Source organism: Oncorhynchus mykiss, chromosome 16 (genome assembly GCF_057628025.1).
Source record: "Oncorhynchus mykiss isolate SJ-2025 chromosome 16, ASM5762802v1, whole genome shotgun sequence".
In the NCBI taxonomy this organism is placed as follows: domain Eukaryota; kingdom Metazoa; phylum Chordata; class Actinopteri; order Salmoniformes; family Salmonidae; genus Oncorhynchus; species Oncorhynchus mykiss.
This window is the reverse complement of record NC_143037.1, coordinates 45,427,149-45,444,299: the sequence shown is the minus strand read 5'-3', so window position 1 is coordinate 45,444,299 and position 17,151 is coordinate 45,427,149. Positions and strand designations below refer to the sequence as shown.

The following is a 17,151-nucleotide window of genomic DNA, read 5'->3' as shown; positions in this document are numbered from 1 at the left end:
ATGTTTGAAGCCTGAAATGTGGCAAAAGGTCGCAAAGTTCAAGGGGGCCGAATACTTTCGCAAGGCACTGTATTTGACCCGGTTAAGGTTTTCTATGCCACTGTCATCATGCTACCTTCTACACATTATTTTAAGAAATAACACTGCTGACATTGGCCAATTCAAATTTAGCAATACAACAGCAAGCAACAATCTTCTTCTCGCAAAATGCAGGAAACGGCCAAGGGCTAATTTGTTCATGCAATACTGCCTTTTTAACACATGCCAAACCTAGATGTGCTTTCTTTTCATAAACATATTGTGTGATAGCTCTTCATGTGGGATCATTTTTGCATTCAGTTAAAAGCTTGTGCGAATAGGCGTATATTGTAATATTCTAACGTAATTATTATATTCAGTTTCCTACTGTTCGGTCGTGTGGTCAGGTGCCACAAAGAGGGACTTGGGAAAATTGCAGTTGGCTCAAAACAGGGCAGCATGGCTGGCCCTTAAAAGTACATGGGGAGCTAACGTCAATGACATGCATGTCAATCTCTCATGGCTCAAAGTGGAAGAGAGATTTACAAAAACAAGTAATGAGGAAGTCAGAGGTGTTGATAAGCTGAAGGTACCGAGCTGTTTTGTTTAAAATACTAGCACACAGCTCAGACACCCATGTATACACCACAAGACGTGCCACCAGGGGTCTCTTCACAGTCCCCAAGTCCAGAACAGACTATTCCACATCAGGTAACTGATGCAAGCAGTAGAATCAGATTTAAAAAGCAGGTAAGAAAACACCTTATGGAACAGCGGGACTGTGAAGTAACACAAATGTAGACAAGTGCATACACACACACACACACACACACACACACACGATAACATTCACACTATACACACGTACACATGGATTTTGCGTTGTAGATATGTGGCAGGGGAGTAATGGGCCTGAGGGCACACAGTGTGTTGTGAATTCTGTAATTAACGTATTGTAATGCTTTTAAAAAGGTATAACTGCCTTAATTTTGCCAGACCCCAGGAAGAGTAGCCGCTGCCTTGGCAGCAGGTAATGGGGATCCATAATAAATACAACATTTAATGGTGGAAATTGATAATTACTCTTGAAACGTTTGCCCCAGTTTCATGTACTTTCTAGGGTGTACAGTAGACTATAAAGCGATTTCAATGCTACCATTTGAGTCACCTCATATAAGTCATGACATCTGTCCATTTTCCAAAAGAAGGGACATCCTTTTGGTTCCCACCATTTCAGATTTATGACACAACAGCCTGCAGTTTGAATTGTTAGTTTGAACACAGCAGAAACATTGTGTTCAATTATAGTTTCTTATTGGGGCTATAAAGCGTCTAGACAACCCTCCCCTCTTTTTCACCTTCAGTCAGTCTCTAAGTAAAAAGCATTTGCTTTTCTGGATATATGGACTTGTCTTTGTCTCACAGCTATCAACCTTTTTTTTTCAACTCCCCTTTATTCGACAGTTGCTGAAGCTTACCTTGGCTAAAATGTGTGTAGCCTTTTAGCTGCTTGATATGATTGTCATCTCTATACAGAATGGACTGAATTCCACATCCTCACTGCATGGAAAACTTGAACACCTTCCAGCACATGCACACAACAACAGAGAGGACAATGGGGTGGTCTGTAATCTGGAGTTAGCCATGTCCTTACTTAGTTTTCCATTTTTGCTTTGAATGCCTTTTTTTACAATCTGGATGTCCTCTCATTGTATAGTGGATCTGTGTGTTACACATAAAGTATATACAGCTTAAAGACATCCCCCACAAATACAGTATATTATAGCATTAAAATGATTATTACAGTATGGTTCACCACTAAGTTTCTACAGTTTCGGGCCAGTAGGGCTCTTGATTGGAGTGATTGGAGTGATTGGAAGTCTGGGCCAAAGTTGTCTCTCTTGAGGAAGAGTCTTGTCTGTCTGTACTTCTCTTGCATGTGATTTAAACCAACCTTGAAATATACATGTGATATGTCATTTTTTTAAAACAATTTTAATAGGAATAAATATATTTTCAGTTAACAGAAACACCTTCACATAAGTTATTGGTAACTAAATCAATGACAAAACTGATCATGTACAGTGCCTTAAGAAAGTATTCATACCCCTTAACTTATTCCACATTTTGTTGTGTTACAGCTTGAATTCAAATGGATTAAGTAAAAAATAAATAAAATCTACACACAATACATGACAAAGTGGAAACATATCTAATTTACAAAAGTATTCACAACCGTAAGTCAATACATGTTAGAATCACCTTTGGTAGCGATTACAGCTGTGAGTCTGTAAGAGCTTTGCACACCTGGATTGTACAATATTTGCACATTATTGTTTTAATTCTTCATGCTCTGTCAAGTTGGTAGTTGATCCTTGCTAGATAGCTATTTTCAAGTTTTGCCATAGATGTTCAAGTCAATTTAAGTCAAAACTGTGACTAAGCAACATTCAATGTCGTCTTGGTAAGAAATTCCAGTGTATATTTGGCCTTGTGTTTTAGGTTATTGTCCTGCTGAAAGGTGAATTTGTCTCCCGTGTCTGTTTGAAAGGCGATTGAAACAGGTTTTCTTCTAGGATTTTGCCTGTGATTAGCTCCATTCATTTCTTTTTTATCCTGAAAAACTCCCCAGTCCTTAAGGATTACAAGCATAACCATAACATGATGCAGCCACCACTATGCTTGAAAAGCAGTATTACTGTACAGGCTTCCTTTTCTCTCTGTCAATATGTTAGTATTGTGAAGTAACTACAATGTTGTTGATCCATCCTCAGTTGTATCCTCATCACAGCCATTAAACTTACTGTTTTAAAGTTAGCATTGGTCTCATGGTGAAATCCCTGAGCGGTTTCCTTCCTCTCCGGCAACTTAGGAGTTAGGAAGGACGCCTGTATCTTTGTATTGACTGGGTGTATTGATGCAGCCTCCAAAGTGTAAATGATAATGTCACCATGCTCAAAGGGATATTCAACTTCTGCTTTTTACTCATATACCAATAGACAGGTTGGTTGTTTAGCAACTAAAACAGACAGGGTTGCATTAAATTGTTGACAACATGTTAACTATTTAGTCTCCAATGATTATAGAAAACATAAATACATTTGCACAATGAACTCGTCTCTCAAATACATTTTTTTGCCATATTAGCATTGGCATGAAATCAGTCAAAACACCTCAAAGCAAGACATGGTATCAAGAACAAGATTAAATTAGCTGAAGCGAGTCACATACGATTCCCCATATGGCAGTTTTTTGTCATTGTCGGTAGCTATCTGGCCATCCAGAATCACAACTTTTTTGTGACATTGTCATCTAACCCATCTATTGGTGCCCTTCTTTGCGAGGCATTGAAAATCCTCCCTGGTCTTTGTGGTTGAATCTGTGTTTGAAATGCACTGCTCGACTGAGGGATTTTACAGATAATTGTATGTGTGGGGTACAGAGACGGTAGTCATTCAAAAATCATGTTAAGCACTATTATTGCACACAGGCTTGCCATAACAAAGGGGTTGAATACTTATTGACTCGAGACATTTCAGCTTTTCATTTTTAATTCATTTGTAAAAATGTCTAAAAACATACTTCCACGTGATGTGGTATTTTGTGTAGGTCAGTTACTCAATTTAATACATTTTAAATTCAGCCTGTAACACAACAAAATGTGGAAAAAGTCAATGGGTGTGAATACTTTCTGAAGGCACTGTAAATAATTTTATGAATGATCTTAATGATTTTTTGTAACTTTTACAATTTCACAATACTTTTTCATTCAGCTCACCTAGATCACAATGCAAAGGATAGAGTGCAGGGTTTATGGATCATAAACAACATATTTGACTGGACATTGGAAGAAAATGACAGATTAATATGAACTAAAATCTCTGCAAGGGATTATTAATTTCTCAAAAAGGTTTTTCAAAATGTTCTACATGATGAAATACACTTTAATGTGTACCCTAAACAAACTAAATTGAATGAAATGATTATCGAAGTTACAATATTTCCATATATACAGTATAGCAGATTTTGTAGTTCTGTAACTCTTTTACCTCCCTCCCCATCGTTGCCCATCCACTAGTATCGCATCTCCCGCCCCCTTGGCATTCTGCTATTCTCATCAATGGGCCCTATTTGAATAAAGTGTAAGCACTTGGCGTGGAGCCAATCAGCTGTCAGAGGACCATGATACATCGCAATGCATTATTGATAATAATAATTCCTTTGACATGCGCATTTGTACTTCAGGGGCTAATTTTACAACCCGAAGAATTTGTAAAGAAGGGACGAAAATTGCGTTACTATTTGCTCCCGATGGTTGCACCATGTCGAGGCGCAAGCAAGCTAAGCCACAGCAAATCAATTCCGATGAGCCCGGTTCGTCAGAAAATGGTGAGTTTTTGGACTGTTAAACTACTTTTGGAAAGAGTCGCGCAGGGTTACATTTATCAAATGTTGCAAGGTAGCAACCTTTTTATTTGGAAAGTTATTCATTGTTTCTCCTCGCACTTTGACCTGGCTGGATCATGACCCTTGGAACTGACCATGCATTTAAAAAAAAAATGTATAAGCCTGCGAGTTTGAAGTTACCATTTTTGCCAATATACAGTTTACTTTTTGAAATTGTGTAAGCGGGTTTCTTGTTTGGAAACCTTTTGCGTTTATTCGTGAATATTCGTATGAATAAAATACGGTTTAATCTGTTTGAACATCAATTGATCAATCGATTGCGTTTTGTTGAATAGAGTCAAAGCCCACTGTAAACGACATGATGCCTTAACTTTGAGTTAAGTTTCTCGAAAATGTTACCAATGGAATACGAAACTGGAATAGCTGGGTGACTACTAACGTTATTGCTGTAGGCTATTTAGAATGTTAATGTTTGGCTGTATTTTAGAAGATTAAAAAAGGTAATTGTAGAGAAATCCGTTGCACGTCTTTTGATATTTTTACATAGGCCTAATTGAAGAACTATGTTCCGCACCAGAATTTGATTGCATGTGGTGTTTCTCCTACTTTGGACTGTAGAAGTTTTTATTTGTGCTCAAATACATGGCATAACGTTGCACTTTTGTCAGTGTTTGATGCAATGTATTTTGGGGGCAAGTTTATAAAAGGTTCCAAACAGTGTGGTATGAAATGTGACTCAGAAGTAAGCTGATTTAAAGGGAGGGGGGGGGGGGGGGGGGGGGGGGCAGTGGTAGGTTTGTAGGCAAGCAAGGGTTGGCGGTGCGGCTTGTGTTGCCATGTAGGCTTGCCATAGTAATTAACTTTATGAATGATTCTATTGATTCTACTTACATGTAGGGTACGCTGCTTGATTGGGAGTGTGCATATGTTCGATAACTTCTTGTTGGTGTTTCTTTGATCTGAGAATAGTTACGTTCCATTTTATACAGGTTAACAATGTACTCTCATTAAGTGGCATCCTTGTGTAGTTTCACCTCGTGCCATATTGCATTTTAGGTGATCTGATACAATTTATGCGCCACCAAGTGGTCATGTGATTTTTATTTTACTTGACACAAGTGGGAAAGTCAGTCTTGTTATTTAGAAATGATTTATTTGTTTTCTACTTGCTTTCCCTTAATTTTTCGGGTTCTTGATTAGTTTCGTCTCTGAAAATCGCCCACTTTTTTGCATAGTAAATCTTAAAGGTAACGTTCTCCTCCCTCTGCCTACTGCGTTATGCACTGCAACAGCATTGCAAATTTGTTTGACAATGAACGGATTCGGAATACAATGCCATTTGCCATTTTTTTTCCACCCGATTCCAGTTGCCTGGTGAGCGATTAACAAGGGCAGCAACAGTTTCGTTGGAAGGATGCAGACAGATGGTCTACCCCACAGAGAGTACATTAGCTTTTGACAATGCGACTGGTTGTGAAATGGACTCAGTCGGCAGACATAAAAAATCATCACTTATTTATTCCAGTCCCATTTTGCTAGAATTTACTTTTCATGTAAATGAGAAGTTGATGTGCGAGACGATTGCCCCGGATCATTTCTGGGTTTTAAAGGCAAATCGATGGATGCCTTTTTATATGAAGCCACTGTTCTGACTGATTATTGTGAGCATAGGTACACAGTCGTTTTGTTTTATATTGACATGGGTTTTAAGTTCAATTCTAGTACAGGTCGTATAGATCTTTGTTTATAGTTGAATAGTCGCAGACTTGAATTATTGTGGCAAATTCAGGCATATTACACAATGAATATTGGTTTACATGTCCTTATAATAAAGTGTGCTTGTTATCGGGAGTCATTTACGTTTCTAAAATGAAATGAGTGTCAGGAAAGACAGGCTGGTCTTATTTTTTTTTATCCAGGGGCGGCAGGTAGCCAAGTGATTAGCGCGTTGGGCTAGTAACAGAAGTTGTTAGATCGAATCCCCGAGCTGACAATGTAAAAATAGGTCGTTCTGCCCCTGAACAAGGCAGTTAACCCACTGTTCCCACGGCGTCATTGTAAATAAGAATTTGTTCTTAACTGACTTGCCTTTTTAAGTAAAGGTTAAATGACTAAAATAAATAAATAGACATTGGTTGCTTGCCCCTGGTGTTTTTGTCAGATGTTGCCCTCTGCTGGCAGTAGTGCACTGAGCCCAAATTGCACGAAATCAATGCATTGACTGGAAATGTGATTGAGAGAGGTTTTTCATGAATGTAAATGACTGATTCAAGTTTTGCCCACCAAGCAATATTAATTTATAATGTATATTAACCTCATTATTTATTGAAGTATTTGAATACCACCTTGAATGTGTGTATATAGTAGCAGTCAAAAGTTTGGACACACCACCTCAACATGGAATCATGTGCTAACAAAAAGTGTTATTTTAGATTCTTCAAAGAAGCCACACTTTGCCTTCTCTCAACCAGCTTCATGAGGTAGTCACCTGGAATGCATTTCAAAAGGTGTGCCTTGTTAAATGTTGATTTGTGGCATTTATTTCCTTAATGCATTTGAGCCAATCAGTTGTGTTATGACAAGGTAGCGGTGGTATTTTAACAAAATAGCCCTATTTGGTAAAAGAACAAGTCCATATTGTGGCAAGAACAGATCAAGTAAGCAAAGAGAAAGTACAGTCCATTATTACTTGAAGACATGAAGGTCAGTCAATCTGAAAAATTAAGAACTTTGAGAGGTTCTTCAAGTGCAGTTGCAAAAACCATCAAACACTAAGATGAAACTGGCTCTCATGAGGACCGCCGCAGGAAAGGAAGACCCAGAGTTACCTCTGCTGCAGAGGATAAGTTCATTAGTTTACCAGCCTCAGAAATTGCAGCCCAAATAAATGCTTCACAGAATTCAAGTAACACACATCTCAACATCAACTGTTCAGAGGAGACTGTGAATCAGGCATTCATGGTTGAATTGCTGTAAATAAACCACTTCTAAAGGACACCAATAAGAATACTTGCTTAGGCCAAGAACCACGAGCAATGGGCATTAGACTGGTGGAAATCTGTCCTTTGATCTGAGTCTAAATTTGAGATATTTGGTTCTAACTACCGTGTATTTGTGAGACGCAAAGTACGTGACTGGATGATCTCCGCATGTGTGGTTCCCACTGTGAAGCATGGAGGTGTGGGGGTGCTTTGCTGGTGACACTGTCAGTGATTTTATTTAGAATTCAAGGCACACTTAACCAGCATTCTGCAGTGATACGCCATCCCATCTGGTTTGCGCTTAGTCCCAATATCATTTGTTTTTCAACAGGACAATGACCCAACACGCATCCAAGCTGTGTAAGGGCTATTTGACCAAGAAGGAGAGTGACGGAGTGCTGCATCAGAAGACCTGGCCTTCACAATCACCTTACCGCAACCCAATATAGATGGTTTGGGATGAGTTGGACCGCAAAGTGAAGGAAAAGCAGCCAACAAGTACTCAGCATAAATGGGAACTGCTTCAAGACTGTTGGAGAAGCATTCCAGGTGAAGCTGGTTGAGAGAATGCCAAGTGTGTGCAAAGCTGTCAAGGCAAAGGGTGGAGAATTTGGAGAATCTCAAATATAAAATATATTTGGTTTTATTTAACTTCTACGGGATCGGTATCCCCCACGGGACGTTTAATGTAGGCTAATGTGATTAGCATGAGGTTGTAAGTAACAAGAGAATTTCCCAGGACATAGACATGTTTAATATGGGCAGAAAGCTTAAATTATTGTTAATCTAACTGCACTCTCAAATTTACAGTGAAAGAATACCATGCTATTATTTGAGTGTGCACAATTGTGAACTTGAAAGTTATTAAACCTATTAGGCACGTTTGGGCAGTCTTAATACAACATTTTGAATAGATTTGCAATGATACGCATTGGATCAGTCTAAAACTTTGCACATACACTGCTGCCATTTAGTGGCCAAAATCTAAATTGTGCCTGGGCTGGAATAATACGTTATGGCCTTTCTCTTATATTTCAAAGATGATGGTACAAAAAAACGCATGTTTTTTTCCCTTTGAATGATCTTTTACGAGATCTATGTTCTCCTAAATTCATTTTACATTTCCACAAACTTCAGAGTGTTTCCTTTCAAATGGTATCAAGAATATGCATATCCTTGCTTCAGGTCCTGAGCTACAGGCAGTTAGATTTGGCTATGTAATTTTAGGTGAAAATTGGGGGGGGGGGGGGGGGTGAACAATCCTTAACACTTTTTTGGTTACTACATGATTCCATATGTGTTATTTCATAGTTTTGATGTCTTCACTATTATTCTACAATGTAGGAAATAGTAAAGTAAAGAAAAACCCTTGTAGATTTTTCCAAACTTTTGTGTGTGTAAAAAATATATACACACATACACTACCACTATCTTGTTTGACTGAAATTGAAAAATAACTCTAAATGATAGAATTGAAATTCAACATAGAGATGTACTTATACTGCCTATTTTAATTATATCCAGGCTGTAATTAATTTACATTCGTTGGTTTATTGTTTTTAGCCTGACATTTCCCTATTATCATTACAGGCGTTCTACAAGACGGTCAAACTGAAGAGAATGGGAATGAGGTGAAGAGGTTTAGAATGGACGAGATGAAGGTCTGCAACAAATGTTGTGCTGAATTCATCGATGAGGCTGAGTTTTTAAAACATCAGAATAATTGCACTAAAAGTCATGAGATGGTCATCATGAAAGATGGAGAGGGGAGAGAAGTACCAGATGACTTCTCACAAAGTGACTTTCAGAAAGACCACAGTGACTGCCAGTCCAGCAGTAATACTCTGTCAAAGTCCAATGCAGTGTCTATGGAAAGGATGGAGGAAGAACCAAAATCAAACAGTGAGGAACAACCATCCAAACAAGACCAGGTGGAGATGTCTGACAGTCCCAGGCCTGAGATGAGTTGCCATCAGCACCAAGCCTCATCCAAACCCCAAGATTCAAATGTCACCTTGGAGTCCATGCCTGGCACCAAAGTGGCTGTCACTCAGCACTCATCGAACAGTGGTTTGAACAACTGCAAGTCTCCACAGGCCTCCCAGGAGGCCTTGCAAGCCATCCCTGTGATCCTGGAACAGCTAGTGGCCCTCCAGCAGCAGCAGCTCCAGCAGATCCAACTGACTGAGCAGATCCGTATCCAAGTGTCAATGATGGCTCCACAGAGCCTCCACTCGGCCCTAGGGGCAGCAGTCGACCCCCTCAAAGCCTTAGGAGTTCATCTCTCCCAGCAGCTCTCTGCTGCAGCAGCCCTGATCGGCAAGAGGACTGGCAACCAGAGCCTCTCGCTAGAGTCCCTCAAACAGGGTAAACTACCTCTGTCCAATGGCATTCCCACCTCACTGGATCGAGGCATGGGGCCGATGCCCTTCAAAGCCGATATGTTGAAGGGGCTCCCAGACATGGCCAACCACCTACCAGCGATACTGCCTCATTCAACAGGCTCCGTGGTCTACCAAAGTCCCCTCACTAGCCTCTCATTAGGGATGGATCCCTCTAAGAAAGTAAAGAGCAAGATCCCAAATATGCCTGAGTCTAAAAATGGGTCTGGTGGCGACAGCATGTACAAGCACAAATGTAAATACTGTGGGAAAACGTTTGGGAATGACAGCGCACTCCAGATCCATTTGCGCTCGCACACTGGAGAAAGACCATTTAAATGTAACATATGTGGAAACCGTTTCACAACCAAAGGAAACCTCAAAGTGCATTTCCAAAGACACAAGGAAAAGTACCCTTACATCAGGATGAACCCACATCCTGTGCCAGAACACCTTGACAACATTCCCACCAGCAGCGGCATCCCCTACGGCATGTCAATGCCCATTGAAGAATCCAACATGGTGGACATGAAGCCAATGCTCGGCCTCCCATCTCCAGGTTTCCACCCATCAGCACTGCAGGGGTTCAAGCCTTCATTTGATTGTTTCAGGAGTGACCCGTTCTCCCAAAGAGCGTCATCGGGAGGTGACTGCGTGTCAATTTCCTCAAACATGTTCAATCACGAAATGGGCTCTGATCAGGACCACCAGGTATCTAAAGAGCTAATGGGAGCGCTGCATCACATGAATGGCAAAGGCCTTCCTGGCGACCACAACAGCTCTGAAACTGCCAAGCTACAGCAAATGGTGGATGGACTGGAAAAGAGGACCAATGACCCAAACGAGTGCTACATCTGCCACCGGGTGCTCAGCTGCCAGAGCTCCTTGAAGATGCATTACCGTACACATACGGGCGAGCGGCCCTACAAGTGTAAGATCTGTGGACGTGCCTTCTCCACCAATGGCAACCTCAAAGCTCATTACGGTGTTCATCGGGCCAACACGCCCCTCAAGATGCAGCACTCTTGCCCCATTTGCCAGAAGAAGTTCACCAATGCGGTGGTTCTTCAGCAGCACATCCGCATGCACATGGGAGGCCAGATCCCTAACACCCCCATGCCAGAGACCCAGCTCGATGCCTTGGAAGAAATTGACTCCTCTCTGCCTGACGAGAAGTCCATGGACACCAACGGCTTTGAGTGCATGGTAGACCAAGACGCAGAGCTTGACTCTCAAGAAAAGCCAAGTGACACCTCAGATTCTCTCGCACCATCTTTCTCTGAGGAACCACACCAACCTAATCAGGACCCTCAATTCTCTATGTTCTCCAGCATAGCTGCTCAGGAGAACCACATGAAGAACCTCACCTTGGCTCTCAACCTGCAACGCCAAAGCGGCACTGCCTCGGAGTGTGATGGAGTGCCCCCCAATGAGTCCCCATCAGCCGCCGAGTGCATCCGGGAGCATGAGTGCCGGAATGGCCGCAGCCCTGACATCTCAGACTCTGTCTCCTTCCACTCGTCATCACCAGTCAACGGACTGGCTGCTGCCTACATGGCTAAGTCCCCCGAGTCAGCCGTCCCTGAGGATTACACCCGGAATGAGCATAGAACGGACTCTGACAGCAGCTCTCAGGATGCCAATGGAGCTCTGGACCTAACGGCACCCATCTTTACCCAAAAAAACATCAAAAAAGAGCCTGGCCTACCCTTCACTAATAGAGAGTATGGTAAGTGTATAAGCCCCTTTGATTAGAATGTGCTTTATTGTAAATCAATCACATTCCCTGTAGGGTTTTAAAAATAGGTTGACTGGGAGTAATCTTGATTATTGTTTATTAACTGGATTTATTTTTCTTCTCTTAACAGCTCCCAGCCATTTGCCTCCTTTTATGAGGGTGCCTCCCAGTCTGGTCAAACTGGAGAGGCAGATTCCCCCAGAGAGCTCCATGGGCATGGGCCCTCTATTTGTCTCCCAGATGCCTCAGGGAGTGGGAGGGCAGCCACGGGATGGCTCCAGTGCTCACCGTAGATCCAGCAAGCAGCATCTGTGTAACTCCTGTGGCAAAAACTTCTCCTCTGCCAGCGCCCTTCAGATCCATGAAAGGACCCACACTGGCGAGAAGCCCTTTGGCTGCACCATTTGTGGCAGGGCCTTCACCACTAAAGGCAACCTCAAGGTAAGGCTTTTTTTATAGAAATGAAATGCTATTAAAGCCTTTGTCTTTCATGGACTCTCTGGCCTGGTATGAAACAGCTAACTTCCTGCAATTCTAAACATTTTGCCATGGGGCAAAGAGTAAAATGTGCCGTTTTTTTATATATAGTTAATCTAATGCTATTTTGCCATGAGGCTGAGAATGTTTTGCTGTGTTGACTGTAATAAATGTACTGAATTATGAGCTTGAGGCCTGATGAGCTGTCTTTGCTAAATGAACAAATTAAGTAGGCGTTGGCATGGTGCATATAGCCATAGAAGCACAGTGACATATGCCTCAATGCAGTCATAGTCATGGATTATTGGGGGTGTGGCTTTTAGTTATTTTTGTCCACCATCCCATCAGAGTGAATGTCATTCCAGTGCACTGCTTGGTATGAATTATATCTGATAGTGTTTGTATGTTTAGGTAAATAGACAAATGTCCTATTTGGAACATGAGTAGAAAGCATCATTTTTGTTGTTGCTTTATCTGATTGGGTTGGCCTGGCTCGCCAGTGGCTGGGTCTGGGCCCACACGTGCCTACGTGGCTGGATTGTCCCAAGTGGATGTTAAGTAATTGTCAACATTTTGATTAACTAGCCCTAACCTTAACCCTTATCCTAACCCTAAACTTAACCCTTACCTCAATCCTGGCCCTAACCTAAAACATTACCCTTACCCTAACCTTAGCAAGCATTTGCTTATCAACAGGTGGTTTAATAGTCTGACCACCTAAATGGAACTATACAAATAAGTGTGACCTCATTTTCTGTAGTAATATCTATTCCATGCTTGTTTTAGGTGCACGTTGGAACTCACATGTGGAACAGCTCTGCGAGGCGCGGCCAGCGCCTCTCTCTGGACAACCCCATGGCCCTGATGGCGATGAGCTCAGAGTCTGGCAACATGATGCCAGAGATGATGCCATCTCCCAGGGAACTGGGTCCTCCTCCGCCGATGAACTTCGACCAGTCTCTATGGAACCAGTACACTGCAGCTTTCACCAATGGCCTGTCCATGAAGACTAACGAGATCTCTGTGATCCAAAATGGCGGAATGCCTGGTAGCCTAGCCGGTGGTCCTACGGTCTGCTCTACTGGAGGCCTGATGGAAATGGATGGGTCCCACTCTGGCCTGCCTGCCACCATGGCAGAGATGGAAAGGAATGGCTCAGAGTGTGTGGCTAGATCTCAGTTCCAACATTTCATGGAGGAAGGGAAAATTGCAGTGAACTAGTTGTAAAATGGAAGAACAAAACAGTTTTATCTGTTTTTGTTTTGCTTATAGTTTCTTTGTCGATTGTGTACGGATTTTGAATATTCATAGTAGCAATGTTAGCTAACATTGCCACTTGGTCCTTGACTGGTACAATCAACACGTGCTATTCCAACACTTTCAAGAGATAGTCCATAACCCTTGCTGAACATATTGCTGTTTTTTTGCAAAGCCTAGTTGGAACTCTCAGTAACTTAAATGATGCAGCTCTTCCCTTTTCATTTGAACAATTCACCCCTTAAGTGTTATTTTTAGTTGAAGTTGCTCAAACTACTGTAGGTGTATTTACGGTTATATTTTTCTCCATAATATATGCGGGTATTTCTGTGACACTTTTTAGTCTTGTATCCTGAAGTTGAATGTATGGCTTACTTGAAACCGCTTTGATTCAGAATGTCTCTCTCCTTGACGGAAGAACCTGTAGGATTTTGTCTAGCATTATGAAAGCTTCAGTGTATGACCGATTGTGGACACCATTGTTTTAGTGCAGATAAACAAGTGGTTGTCCTGATTCCTCTACAGTACATAACTACTTGGCTCTTGACCTATTGTGTGCCATACATTTTATGAAATGTGTGTAGTTTCAAAATGGCCAACCGTCTTGCAACGATATTTCATAGGAAAGTGTTTGATATTTCAAGTTGTCTGCAGCTGCTCGGAGGTGGTCTGCTGAGAGTTATCCGTCAGGTGTCATATACTTTTGTTTGATCCAGACAGACTGATTTGCTCAGTCATCTGTTTTGGATGTTGATTATGTTTCCAGGTAGTTTACAGATGCTGAGACAATAGTTTCTTTGCCTTTCTCTCTAAAACTGAAAAACCTCATGCCAAGTGCCTAGCTTGAATTTGAATTGTTTCTATATTGTCTATTTTTTCTTTTTTTAAAGCACCACAAGATTGTAATGACGGTTATATTTGTCTGTGTGTTTTGACTGGTACTATATTTTTCCATATTGCATTGTTCCCGGAAATGTTTTCTTTTCACTAATTTACAAGATGACCTTTTCCATATTTTTGCTCCCAATATTCCTTTTTGTAGAGCTTCTGCGTCTTTTGGTGGGTTGTGTTCTGAAGGCTATGGTTTGCGTCCCAAATGGTACCATATTCTCTACATACACAGGCCCTGGTCAAAAGTAGTGCAGCGTACAGGGAATAGGAATACCATTTGGGACACAACCCATAAAATGCTGAATGCTCTCAATCATGCCTGCACTTTATATTTCTTCAAACTTTTGGTAAAGCTTGTCATTTTAATGGTTACGTGTCAAAACCCTCATTTACATTTACCTTGATCTTCATATAGGAGTGCACATCAGCGATTGTCATATTTTCTTAGTTTGAGGACTTGGAAACATTGACTTCAGAATTTTACTCTATTTAACTCAATTCCCAGCCCTATTAAGTTTGACATACTTCAATAATTCTCTCCATTGACTGGGACTCTACATTATTTTTATCCATTGTGGAATCTTAAACTTTTTGTTTTGTTATTTATATTGTGTATGATGCCAGAGCTTTGGGGGCTACACTCTACCTCATTTAGATATTAGTTTGTCCTCCACCTACCCTCAAAGTTAACACAATGGGTACATTCACTCTCTGATACATTTTGAGTAAGCAATGATATGCTTTCATTCTTCGCACAACCTACTGAGTTGTGTAAGTAATGAATGTATCACTGGACTCTTTGCACAACTCAGAATGCACAGATTAACTCTATAATCCTGCTGTACATCCCCCATTGAAATGCATTTACCAAATTGTGCCTTGTTTTAAAAGTAAAACCATGCATCAGAACTGCTTTGAGGTTGTCTATACAATTCAAGAAATTGAGCCTGTGTAGGCTTGTTTACAATGTAAATGTCCTTTTCCTTATCACGTAAAATGTTACTTTCTGGTCTTTCTGAAAATAGAAATCAGGGTGACCTTTCCAACTTTGGTTTGCATTCCTTTGTCAGTTCCCAGCATGCCATGAATTACTCTAAAAATCGTGTGTTTTATTTAATTGTTTGTATGAATTTGATTTATTTAGTTCAGTCTATGGAAGAGTTAGCGTTTCAGTTACAGGATTAACTTTGCTCTGTCTCCTCAGAGCATGGATTTTGGATTAATTACCTCATGGGTTTGTTCTTGCTACTTTTCTTTAATTTGCATTGTGCACATCCCTGATTTCCATCTTGTCTCCTTCAGATGACTTTCTTGGAGTTGTTGGTTTGGTTGTTGATCTCACATGTGTCCCAGAAATAAATGTTTGGTCCCAGATTTTGCATCAACTAAATTAATTTGCATCTCCAACTAGCCGTATGTTGTCTGTTCTCATTTTCTTCCCACAATCAAAGCTAACTATCTGTTTTGTGACCTCTGATCAAGGACTAAAGTGGTCTTCAAATGTATAAGTAGCCTAATTAGTTTATCCAACCATTAAAAAAAAAAAAGTTTTTAAAGATAAAAGCCCCATGGCCATCTGTAGGTGTAGACCTATTCCAATTTGAATCTCTTGACATGTGCAGGGTTAAGATACACTATCTTGAAATGGTCAAGACTCAAGCATTGGCTACTGGGTTCAAGTTATCTGATTCAGTGCAGTCTCTCAACAAGCCTAGGCCAATATTTGTGGACCTTGGAATGACAGTCACTTCCGTCCATAGCTGTACTCCATCTAGTCACAACCCGCAGAGACTGCTAAGGGGAGTTTGCCTGGCGTCACCGTCAACTGGGGCTGCAGGAATGACGGACAATATTCCTTTACAACCAGTAAGACACAAAAAAAGACACGACAATAAAAACAGGAATGGGTAAGAACAAAAAAATAAATTTACACTAAGTAGAAATGAGAACATCGATATTAGGAGGATGTTAGGCTGTTATTTAGCTCGTTGGCTAATAACATAATGAATTGTTTACCAAACCGCGGACGAATATATTCGCTACATTGTAACCGTTCTAAACGTTCAAGATAAATGCTATTTTTCATTAAAAAAATAACACAATGACGGGATTTGCCTTGGTTGGGGAAATGTGTAATCGAAATGAGTATTTCATTGTAGCGAAAGGGATGACACAACCTTGTTCCGGTTGCTGAATGCCCTGTCGGTGCTAGTGGGCCTACACTATTCATCGTCTATTATTTGTTTATCTTGACTAGATAGGCCTATAGAACGGAAAAACAACACTATCATTATGCCTAAAACACAAGGTGGGGTAAAGTAGCGTGGCTGACTGGCATTCTTTGTGTCATTGCGTTGAACCAGCCCCAGGCAGGGCAGGCCTTATGAGAATTGGGAGACAGCCAGTGATTGACTTGGGCAGGAGCTCACCGGAGTGGATTACCTGCACCTCAGAATATTAGTTAAGTATTGTGGAGCTCCACCTAAATATAAACAGTGTACCTGCACATATTTCAGTCAAAGTAAGGCACTGGGCACAGCAAACCACCACGATTGACTATGGACACAATACGGATGATGATGCGATTTCTATGAAGTTTATGATATTTCCTGATATATGCAATGATAATATTGCGTCATAGAGTTGCACCAATTGTAAAGTAAAGCCTAACGTCTCATGTCCTCCAGTTGCATCAAACTCTTTGTGTTCCGGCGGAAGTTATTCATTGTCAATGGAGCAGTCTGCAATGCTAAGTTGGGGGTGCCGCACTAGGCTGTGGTGCGTTCTGTGTACCGCGTGCGTTCAATATTTTCAACTCGTGCGTTGTTTTACCGTGCGATGGTACAAACGGAAGTACACACAGAATCCAACTAGGTTGCTTCTAGCTACTTGAAAAGCGAAGCACATGTGATGCAAGTACTGAAAATGCGGTGTAGACACCCGGCAAAACAAAACGCTTATTCATCTGGTGGACATCTGGCAAAATACAGGCCACACAAGA

General features: G+C 41.1%; 2 protein-coding genes across 3 annotated transcripts in view; both read left to right on the top strand.

Annotated features, from left to right (window-relative positions):
* The first annotated feature begins 4,117 nt into the window (after positions 1–4,117).
* On the top strand, positions 4,118–15,544 carry LOC110492058 (sal-like protein 4). 2 transcript variants are annotated; one of them, XM_090201649.1, is made up of 5 exons: positions 4,275–4,407; positions 7,738–7,955; positions 8,997–11,516; positions 11,656–11,966; positions 12,789–15,544. In XM_090201649.1, the coding sequence occupies exons 2-5, from the start codon at positions 7,856–7,858 to the stop codon at positions 13,221–13,223; spliced, it is 3,366 nt and encodes a 1,121-aa protein (XP_090057775.1). In that variant the 5' UTR covers positions 4,275–4,407; positions 7,738–7,855; the 3' UTR covers positions 13,224–15,544. The 2 variants fall into 2 exon arrangements, with proteins under 2 accessions (XP_021421713.2, XP_090057775.1); XM_021566038.3 differs by lacking the exon at positions 7,738–7,955 and having other exon boundaries at positions 4,118–4,407.
* Positions 15,545–15,902: 358 nt separating this feature from the next.
* atp9a (ATPase phospholipid transporting 9A) overlaps positions 15,903–17,151 on the top strand; it is a 44,239-nt gene continuing 42,990 nt past the window's right edge. The window contains exon 1 of the mRNA XM_021566036.3: positions 15,903–16,057. Within this exon, the coding sequence (XP_021421711.1) occupies positions 15,990–16,057 (68 nt within the window). The 5' untranslated portion in view covers positions 15,903–15,989. The remainder of the gene's footprint in view (positions 16,058–17,151) is intronic.

What these genes read in the sequence shown, in the direction of transcription:
- LOC110492058 (XM_021566038.3), top strand. Translation starts at nt 4,245, where the DNA reads ATGCGCATTTGTACTTCAGGGGCTAATTTTACAACCCGAAGAATTTGT. An exon ending in GCCCGGTTCGTCAGAAAATG is followed by an intron (nt 4,408 to 8,996) that starts GTGAGTTTTTGG and finishes TTATCATTACAG; the next exon opens with GCGTTCTACAAGACGGTCAA. An exon ending in CCACTAAAGGCAACCTCAAG is followed by an intron (nt 11,967 to 12,788) that starts GTAAGGCTTTTT and finishes TGCTTGTTTTAG; the next exon opens with GTGCACGTTGGAACTCACAT.